The sequence below is a fragment of the Rhagoletis pomonella genome, unplaced genomic scaffold (genome assembly GCF_013731165.1).
Source record: "Rhagoletis pomonella isolate Grant_MI unplaced genomic scaffold, Rhpom_1.0 Rhpom_scaffold_00002, whole genome shotgun sequence".
Taxonomy (NCBI): Eukaryota; Metazoa; Arthropoda; class Insecta; order Diptera; family Tephritidae; genus Rhagoletis; species Rhagoletis pomonella.
The window spans coordinates 15660395-15671452 of NW_023458556.1; the positions used below are offsets into that span (position 1 = coordinate 15660395).

Here is an 11058-nt window from a genome sequence, read left to right on the forward strand (position 1 = left end):
CTCCTCTCTCAATAAGTGAATTATTGACATAAATACATAAAATCAGCAGATGAATTTAGTTCTGTAGCTGAACAGTTTTAGATCTCGACACTTAACAAACTCCTGCCTATCGTGACTCGGCACAAAAAATTTAAAATATTGGTTCCGTACGTCATGCGGACTGCGCCCCTCGTGCGGATGGGCGGGAATGGAGGGTAAAAACCATTGGGATATTATTATTATTATTATTTCTGAAAAATAGTACATTTTTGCATACCTAACTACTTTCGCTGCCTTCTTGTCAAGTTCAAAATAGCTGTGGAAATTGGAAAGTGCAAGCGGTTTTCAAAAATCTGTTAAGCTCAAGAATTTCCAAAGGTGTTTGCAAAAGTAGCTATACTTGCATGTAAAGTGACTTTCGAAAGAAGTTTTGGGGCCAGTTTCTTAATTTCTGGTTAACACTAATCAATCTATATATATATCTAATATCATTATAATTCGCCAAAAATCGCGTCATACGGCAATACTCGATTGCTTTGACAGCACTTTCAGCAGAAATTAGTGCTATAATTGCTAGTGCAGCACGAGCAAGTGGAAATAATTTCTCAAAAGCTATTTGCGCTCATTCAGTTAGTTATACCTTGCAATTTTTATTTCCGAAAATTATTCTGCAAATTTGCAAAGAGGAATTTTTACGTATTTACATGGGAAGCGAACTTTCTGCATTGTATTGTCTTTACGCATGAGTTAAACTATTGGGGTAACCCCAATATGATGGGTTTCAACAATTTTCAGACGAGCTTCTGGGCAGATCGATCCCAGCTTTGCACTCCTCCAGAGAACTGCTATGGTCACAACCTTTGTAATTGACGAGACCGGATCCCAGTTGTCTTGCTTCGGTTCTAACACGTTTTTGCCAATGATGCCATTTCCATCTGTGTCTTGTTATCACGCCTTTTTCATTGTTTTCATAATTAGCCTCTATGTTCTCCGATCCTTTGCTATGACAGCAGAGGATCGGGTCCAGATCGCAAACATTTTGGCTCTTTTCGATCGCTTGTTGTTCGATTGTTCCAAGTTACCATTACATATATAAATGTTAGTGGGTACGGTATCACTTGTTGTGTGTCTTCGTTGCAAGCTTTTTTTTTGTCGTGGGAGAGCTCGATGGTATTTTAGCTCTAGTTGACGCGTAGGTAATTGCTCCTGTCAGATGCTTTTCATTTTGTATCCATAATTAGGACCACGAGTGGCGGCCATCGTACGCCTGCGTAGAGTGCCGCTGTAATCGGGTAAGACTGAGGAGGCCCGGAGTCTCCCGGTATAGGAAGCACTCCATCCGCGACTGAACTTTGTCAAAACTTGCCTGATACTCCATGCAATAATGAAATCTGCCACCGAAAGTAGAGACGAAAGGGTCTGTACAGGGATTTTTAGCACGATGAATATGGCAGGTAACATAAATCGAAAAAATTGGGCAGTGAATATGTAAAGAAAATAGTTAAAAGGATTGCATATAGAATACTGTAAACAAATTTTTTTAAACGTAATGGCTTCGTCAGAATAGGTAATTTTCGTACGGTTCGCTAAAGGATGAAACTGACAGTTAAGTCGACTGTGTTTGTTGGCATAGAGTGCGTCGGATTGGCAACCCTTCGACGTCAACGGACCTAACACAGGTTGGCCAATATTCAACTGTCTCGGTCTGAGATTTTTACCTGAATTTTCCTTCCACTTTCAGAATTTTGCAGCTGCGAATTCCTCGAAGCTGCTGCTGCTTGGATAAAAATGTGGTGTGGAGTTCAACCTAGGAGCGACGCTAAGGCCGTGGTTGAACTCCTTCTCATCGCTCCTGTCACCGACAGTAGAGCCATTCTTTCGAGTTTGTTCAGACTAAGAACAAATAAGTTACAATCGGACGGACTATAGTTAGGTATAGCTATTACATTAATTTGGCGTTCAAACCCCGTGTTCTTGCCCATTCTTTTAAACGGTACCAGAACAGCCTTTTGCGGCTGATACAGGATTATGAATTTCAGATTCCTTATTTCGTTCGTACAAACCTCTTCATTTTCTACGTTATCTGTCATTCTTTTATTCTCCCTTTACCAATTTTTCTTACTTTGACAGTTATGTGTACAAATAATACGGTTTGCTGCTTTTTCGTAAGCGCATCAACTTTCGTAATAAATACACGCTAACAATTAAAACTAATAATAAACCAAAAACGTTATCTGCAAACATACATACAAAAAACATAGTTTGTATTACATAACGATTTGCACATACAAATGTATGTTTATTTGTCACCTATAACTCACTGTTGTTGTATGGCATTGTTAATGATTATATCTATTTACATACATACATACATAGTTATTGGGCGGTAAAACCATTTCGCGTGCTGGCTGACATAAGAAAGAGACAATAAGTATAAGTAAATCTTGAATAAACTCACATAATCGTGACGGCACGAAGGTGTAAAAAGTTTAAATTATAGTACGGTAACATATTTGTGTACACACATTCACACATACATACGTATGTGGAAGAAATTTTGAAAAAGGTGCCAATTGGAAAAAGCGTTAAATGATGAGCGCCAAGCGAAGAGTTCGACGGTTCGATCACGCAAAGCCTTTAAAATATATTAAATATTTAATTAGCATTTCAGTCGTAACTTCAGTTTACTGTTTGTTGTGTCCAATAATTAACGAGGGGTTGTACATAGAGCACGCGATGTATGTAAAACATTGTAACTGTAAACATAAAAGTCAAATTATTATTGCACTGACATGCAGCATACATACATACATATTTTCCTAAACGTGTCAGCCACTAAAAGATCAGGTAGTGATAAAATGAAGTACTTCGTTATCTCTAACAATTTTCAGCTATGCATTGACTAGGGATGTTTCGAATGTCATATTTTTCACATTCGCGAATGCAATACTACTAAACTGTAGTTAAAATACTCACTAAATTAGTAAAAATTGGGTATGAAATTTTGCAACCGAAGCGTTGAGTCACCCTTTAAATGATAGCAAGTTTAAATAAAAGTAAAGACGAATTAATCTGTCAGACATTCATTGATTTCTTTTAAATCGATTTGTGATTCGCATTCGCTTCAAATTTTAACAGCTGCACAGACTTTACCGTAATCTACTTTTTATGTAGCTTCAAAGAAATAATATGTAATAAATATGTACAAGTACTTACTTATACTGTTATCTGCATACGATTAAATACTATTGTCAACAAATCTATTAAATTGATTGATTGTAATGGAAGCGAAGTTTTAAAATAAGTAGGTATAGTTATACATGCATATACATATATATACATTAGGTTGATCCGAAAATACACAGGAAATTCCACTTTTTGGAAATTTCCTAACGCCACGGTGCTGGGGCATGAAGAAAATGGAGATAAAGAAAGCTTTGTTTTTCATTTGGAAATTGATTTATTTTATCTTATAACCAGGTCCAAAGAAAAGAAGCAAGAAAAAATAAGTTTTCAGCGCTTAGATAAGCACTAAAACATTAGTAAATATGCTTGCGAATATGCTCGAAAAACAACAACAAAAATCCAAGTACAGTTTAATATTTCAAAGATTGGAAAATTACAATGGACAATCAAGTGTTGCTTGATATTCTCAAATAATAGATATCTGCGCTGGTCGTTTTAAGCTTTTTTTTGATTTAAAATTTTTGTATGTAAGTAGAAATGAAATTGAAATTACGAGATAATGCTTTTATGTTATTATTTGTGAACATTTATTTAGTTCGACGAGTAAAAAACGCCCAATAAATGGTCAAGAAAAATTTATTGAGCCAAATTTTCTTAAGCAGTACGGTATAAGAAATGTTCCACGCTTTCTACTATGGTTTTCTAAATTTGTATTTTGTGAAGAGCACTACGCTCTCTTGTTTTCAGCAGAAATCCATTATTTCGTAAGGAAAAGTGGGGCAATTGTTTTGTTTGCGTTAGCTATCGCGAACGCTAGCAGAGTAAAGTTACCGATCGCAAAATGTTTCCGAGTGATTTGAAGTTGTTGTGTTTCGTTACTCTATAGGTGCGAAACTAAACAATACCGAAACGTTTGCTATTGTTTGTTTGCGTTCTCTGTAAGGTACAATCGCACATTGATGTTCGAAAGCTGATAAAGTTGAAGGCAGTTTGTTTTAGATAACAGTTTGTTCGTCAAATAACTGAATTAAAACATTCATATCGGGCAAGAACATCTACTTTTTTGTTCAATGGACTGCAAGAAAAACTTTTTCGCTTGTTTTCCCCAATGTTTAGCTTAGCCTTCGATTTCAGACAGAAATTATCTGAAAGCGTGTTGGAAGGCATATTCCCAGATACCTCAGGCGCATGTTTCGAACAAAATTGGAAAGTAATATTTTCAGATTTTCCACTTTTGCCGTTTTTTTTAAACATTTGAAATTCTATGGTTCCTTCCCTTCAAAATTGCAAGCAGATCAGATTCTTCGCCTACAATGTAATTATTCGAAAAATGTGAAGTGCGGACCAAGGCCGCCTCAACAATGGCTAAAATGCCAGCTCTGGTGTAAGCATTGTACTTCCAGCACGTCGTAGTCTTTTCTCAGATTTTGTACCAAAATTGGCAATTTCAGGCGAGTAACCATCAAGACTTATATGTATTTTTCAGAATAACGACTCCAGAAGAATCTCTGAGCAAATATCCAACTTTTACGAAGTAGAATTCTCTTCTCTGTGTTGCCGAAAAAGAGCGGCGGAAGTATTTTTGCGCAGAACTTCTTTCTTTGATACACAAATCTTTAAAACTTTAAGGAGTGTATGCATTCCGAGCAAACCTCGGTCAACCTGGTACTGTATGTTTATTGGTGCCGTCGGAGCTTAGAAGCATTCCATGCATTTTATATGAAAAAATTTAGTTTTTGTAAAACTGCTACAAAATCGTTAAAACAAATATTGTTTGATCGAATAAGAATATTTCCCTTCAGAAATCATCAAACCGTAAAATATTTTACATATTTAACTTTAAAATTTAAAAAAAAATTGTACAACCGTTAATATTATCTTTTTATACAAAATATTTTGTTATTTTATGTGTTCCTAGCCGCACAACGCACGAAAAGCTCAACGGATTAGTTAAATTAATTTTTTAATATGCGTCGTAATTTTATTTTGTGGACATTTCTGAAGGAAAGTACTCGTATTCGATCAAAATAAATTTATTTTTTCACCGATTTTATTTCTTTTTTCCATTTTCTTTAATTCTGGGGGTGGCTGGGAAAACCACTTTGGACGACCCTAGTGTGCATTTATATGTGTGTATACATATGAGTTTTTTTTAACACTAAATGTCCAGCAGTTAGTTGACCAACAATTAGTAAAGAGATATCGCTCTTGCTCCTTTGTCTGGCTTTATGACCTCTCGATGCTATGTCGATGAGTATGTAGCGGATTAATTGATTGTTAAGATTTTTATGATTTTTTTACGGATTTTAAAAGAGTTAACGCTCTTAAATCTAAAATTCTTCAGTTTTTTGTTGGTTACGTAAAGGAATTCTACTTCCTCTCAAAATTGACCTTAGTTTATGTACATAGATATATATATATTTTTTTTTAATATAGTTCATACTTTACCAAAAACATAAAAATAAAATCTCTGAACTTTGTTAAAAACTCACTTAAATTCAATAAATTTGCATACTAATTTGCAACTTTCTATTCAGATTTTCTGGAAAAATTCTAGGTCTGCAGTTTTATAGCCCTTTCAATTTTAGTATAATAAAGTGCAAGCTTGAAGTTGCTAGAAAATAGTGTTTTGGCAATTTTTTTAGTGGAAGGTGTTGCTCATTTTCGCCATACAAAAAATAATGGTTGAACATACTTTGTATGGAAGAAAAAATAAATGCCAAAAATCAACGCGATTTTCTAGCAACCTCAAACTTGCACTTTGTTATACTAAAATTGAATGAGCTATAAAACTGCGTACGTAGAATTGGTCTAAAAAAATTTGGATATAAACTTGCAAATTAGTATGCCAAGTTTAGAGATTTTATTTTTATGTTTTTTTTTGTGTAGAATGAAATATATTTTTATAAAAAATAATCGAAAATAAATTAGAATAGACAACTTTGCATATATTGCGAAAAATTCACTGTGCCAATACTTTTATTTGTCACTGTTTGTTTATGTACTTAAAAATTATTCAGCAGCTCAAAAGTTCTTAGTTCATTGTTGAGTACAGTTTTTTTTTATTGCGCATCTGCTGATCATTTATCACTGACAATTATGTACTTAAATAGTTAAAAGGCAGTAATATATTTTATGATAATAGCATTGCTGGCTTTGTACCTCGAACAGCGTAAAATTCATTGAGATAATTAAAGTAACACCAAATGTGAAATGAAATGACTTAATTAAAAAATTAAACAAACAATTTATGAAAGCACTTGAGGTGACTAATTTGGTGAAAAAGAAATGAAAATACCTGCGCAGTTTGCGTGCCATTTTTTTGTTTGTTTAATTGCTCATAAAGTCTTTATTAAGTACAACTTCTGAAGTACGTGCAATGAGATGTCTGTCTATTCTAAGGCTTGAGATGAATGGTAATGTTTATTACGACGTCACTTAAAGCAATTCGTTGTTCATATTTTTGCTAAGTGTTTGGCCGAGCTGGCTGAACTAACGGATGGAGTAAACGGTATTGCTCAACTTCATATTTTTTTGTCGGAACTAGGCACAAAACAACGCGTGCAGAAAATAGCATTCCGACTACATGCCTTCCGTTGTCCCATTTAATCTGTTTTAAATCTGTACGATTTACGAAGAGCTCAGGTGTTCGTCTCTCAACACGTCGCGGCCAAACACCTCATACCTAATTCTACCCCGAAGCATAAAAAGTGTTCCACCGTCTCATCCTACCACAGTCAGGTGTGCAACGTGAAGTGCCCAGTCAGCAATCCAAAAAGTTGTCTGCAGTCCCGTCTGCTCAAAAAGCTAGATACACCCTTCTGAGATTGAAGGCAACATGCGTTTTTCCCAACTGCAGCCCCACGATGTTTCCCAGTCATTGCTGAGCGAAGTACTCACCCAGTTTATGATGGTAGCTTCGATGGTCGAAGTGGGGATTAGAGTGCCAGTTCTGAGCCAACTCTTGCCAAATGGTTAGACGTCTCATTACAGGGTATTGCCGACTGACCCAGAGAAAGCTCGTTATGTTTGTCAACATAATTTAGTCGAGACTTGCACTGCCAAACTAGTTCGGAAGTAGTTAGAGGACTGGCCAACGTAGTAGTTAGAGCCTAGTCACTGCAGCCACGTAAATTCCTTCCCCTCCACTTTTTTTCAGTCCATGGCCTTGAGGATTGCAAATACCTCAGCCTGGAAGGCCGGCCGTATCATACTCACCAAAAGTAAAGTGAAGCTCATCCCCATTAATTTCGATAAAGACCCCAGATTATGACCCAGAGTCAGTTTTGGAGCCATCAGTGAAGATTCGACAATGTGAGAGTCCAGGCTCAGTGCTGGTATTAAACCAACATTCAGGATCCCCTTAGGCGACAGACCCCACGTTTTTCCAAAGACCTGTTTACATTGCCAAAATGCTGCCAATGCTTTGGAACTCTTGTGTTCCACGTGAGATTTCCATGATAGTTTTGTATCCAGAATTACTCTTAAATACTGTACTTCGGGAGAAGTGTGAATTGTGACTCCTTTCAGTGTGAGGGGAATGAGACCATCCGATCTTCTCGTTCTATTGAAGAGCACAACATTAGTTTTGATTGGGTTAGCGGTGATTCCATTTCCATCAGACCAAGTGTCAATCCATACCGCAGAGATGGGCCCGTGACTGGACAGGTCACCTCGTCCCAATAGGCTTGAGCCTAGATATCAGAGTGATTAAGAGTAACAAGAAGAGAATCAATTACCAGGCACCAGAGGAAAGGGTAAAGCACACAACCCTGAGGGCAGTCCGTGCTAACTCTGCTCGTGACATATTGACCCCCTTATGCCTGAATCCTTATGACATGCTGCGGCAGCATTGAATTTGATATTACAGTTTTGCGGGAAAACCAAAGTCAGACTTGAGATAATGTGTCGATTCCCACCTAGCAGCCCTTTCTCAAGATTTCGCATTTAGTAAATGCCTGGTCTATGTTAGATTTACTAGGTCTGACGCCATATTGATTAGGCCCAATCAGTTCATTGACGGTGGCTTTAGTCTTTCGCACAACACGCTCGGTAAGACCTTAAAGCCGAGGTTTAGAAGGCTGACCACGCAGTAGCGGTCGCGTTTTGCGGTGTTACCTTTGTTGTGGATTGGGCAGAGCACAGTTAAGTTCCAGTTATTGTCGTCATTGACTGGGCGTTCCATCTCATTTTAATTAGGTTCTGGACATCGATCACTTGGTCGTCTCAGTTGTTCTTACGAGTATTTAAATTGTTCTAGAAACCTGCCGTAAGTCGTCTGATAAAATATTACTGAGTTATTCTAATAAATTTTCTCAACTTGAAGAGCGATTTTTTTTATAGAGGTGCGGGAATGGTTATGCTATTGAAGCACCTACACACTGTATGACAAAGACTAATTACTCCCTTGTGTTGAATTGTGATGACTCGCACTTGTAAGTTCTCGTGTATAATAAAAAATAGTACACACTTGGCCATACTTTTTCAATATTCTTATCTTAAGTAAAAATTTGATATACTCTTTGAACTAAAGTTATTCTTTTAATTGTAAAAAACTATTTTTATTTAAATATCACCTTCTCCAGTTTGCTCGGTGGTGTCTACGACAGATGCATTCGATGAGGCTTTAGCTGAAACATTTTCCAAGGGCTTTGCGAATAGCACGGACTTAGTACGGGCTGTACGAGAATCAATACGACAACACGAGCTGCTGCAGCAACGTAATAAACATAGTAGGTATGTACATAAATATGATTTTACAACTCGGTTGCAATATGAACGATACAACGATCTCTCCTTTAGATCCAAACGCGCCGTCAAACGTGTTTGTTATGGCGAACTCGGCTGCTTTGAGGACTCCGGCCCTTTCGCTTACTTGGAAATGTTGCCCTCGCCACCGGAGGACATCAACACCAAGTTCTACTTTTACTCCACAAAAAATCGTTCCGAGCGACCACTTATGGAGTTGCCTTTCCTCAATATGACCGATACCTTTGCTAGCGTCGCAAGCAGCTCACATTCGATACGACGCAGAGCAGGCTCAGCGAATGATACAGCCGCCACAGACACTTCAGCTACAACCACTACAACTACAACGACAACAACAACCACTACACAGCGTAGCGTCTTCAAAAGCACTCCATTGACGCTGGACGAACTGCATGGCTTCGATGAGCTCTCGGTGCGTGTTATTGTGCACGGTTTTGGTTCGGCCTGTCCGCACGTGTGGATCTATGAAATGAAGACGGCTCTAATGGCGGTGGTAGGCAATTGTCTGCAATAGTTTTAAGGTACCAATTTAAATTTGATTTTCTTGCAGGAAGACTGCATTGTTATTTGCGTTGATTGGGAGAACGGCGCTACTTTCCCAAATTACGTGCGTGCTGCAGCCAATACGCGACTGGTCGGCAAGCAATTGGCTATGCTTTTGCGGAATTTGCAAGAGCATAAGGGTCTCAACTTTACCAGAACGCATATAATTGGTTTTAGTTTGGGTGCGCATGTGTCCGGCTTTGCCGGCGCAGAGCTGCCGGGTTTGGCGCGCATTACTGGTCTGGATCCGGCAGGTCCGCTCTTCGAAGCGCAGCACCCGAAAGTGCGTCTGGATAATACGGATGCGGAGTTTGTGGATGTGATACACTCGAATGGTGAGAACTTAATACTCGGTGGCTTGGGTTCGTGGCAGCCGATGGGACATGTGGACTTCTATCCGAATGGTGGACGTGTGCAGACGGGTTGCTCGAACCTATTCGTGGGCGCAGTGACGGATTTTATATGGTGTAAGTGATTGGAACGCATACTATTTTTCTTTTGTTTTTAAGCATTATTTGCCTCTTTCCTATAGCGGCTCAAACGGCTGACGAGGAAGAAGGTCGCTCGCTTTGCAATCATCGGCGTGCTTATAAATTCTTCATCGACTCTGTAGCGCCCCGCTGCATGTTCCCCGCTTACCCATGCAAAAACTATGACGACTTTATTAAAGGTGAATGCTTTCCATGTGCACAGAACGATGAAGATATCGCTGAAGGTGTGCCACGTTGCGGCAATATGGGCTATTATGCAGATCGTTCTACAGGGCGGGGTCAACTTTATCTGCTGACACGAGAAGAGGAACCATTCTGCGCACATCAATTTAAGCTGGAGATATTCAACTCTTTCAATGATCTGCCGCTAAGGACTATTGGTCGTTTAGAGGCCACGCTCGAAGGTGAAGGTGGGCTGAACGAAACATTCAAGATATCAGAGTGAGTTCTTTGGTATATTTACGCTGCTTCTAGTCTAACAATCACCCTTAATCTTTTTTTGCAGGAAAGATGACTCTGAATTTTTCGCTGGTGATATCGTTTCGAAAATCATTGTACCACACCCGGCTTTGGGCTTTCCAACTACACTTAGTTTACACTACAAATCGTATAGCGGTTGGCTGTCCAAAGGTCTGCCGCATTGGGATATCGATAAGGTAGTGTTAACAGACAGCTTTGGTCGCAGCCACTCGCTCTGTAAGCCTTCAACAAAGCTCTCGTCCGGCACACCAGTGCGCCTCAAACTGCTCTCGGGAAATTGTGAACTGGAGAATCAAGAGGAGTATGGCACTTATAATGTGCCCACCACTTCGGTGCCGGACTCTAGCGGACAAGAGAGCGTGGATAATGCGGAAACCGATAGCATAGATGCCGCCAAGCAAAGCAAAGATTACTTTAATCTCGGTACCAGCTTTCGACTGGACCAGAATAAATCATATGTTGACAACGATCTGCCATGGCAACCCATTTTCGAGGGTTCCAATGCGCTGGACAAAGACGTGGGCGAGTCGAGTCGCAGTCTTTCGGTTGAGCCAACTGAAATTTTCGAACCAATTCTGAATGATCGTCGTCTTGGCCTAAAGAATGCGCG

General features: G+C 38.9%; 1 protein-coding gene across 1 annotated transcript in view; it reads left to right on the plus strand.

Annotated features, from left to right (window-relative positions):
- The first annotated feature begins 8587 nt into the window (after window positions 1-8587).
- Window positions 8588-11058, plus strand: part of LOC118734468 (pancreatic triacylglycerol lipase-like) — a 4293-nt gene continuing 1822 nt past the window's right edge. Inside the window, exons 1-6 of the mRNA XM_036464187.1 lie at window positions 8588-8600; window positions 8751-8901; window positions 8968-9427; window positions 9485-9944; window positions 10010-10409; window positions 10474-11053. Of these exons, the coding sequence (XP_036320080.1) occupies window positions 8588-8600; window positions 8751-8901; window positions 8968-9427; window positions 9485-9944; window positions 10010-10409; window positions 10474-11053 (2064 nt within the window). The remainder of the gene's footprint in view (window positions 8601-8750; window positions 8902-8967; window positions 9428-9484; window positions 9945-10009; window positions 10410-10473; window positions 11054-11058) is intronic.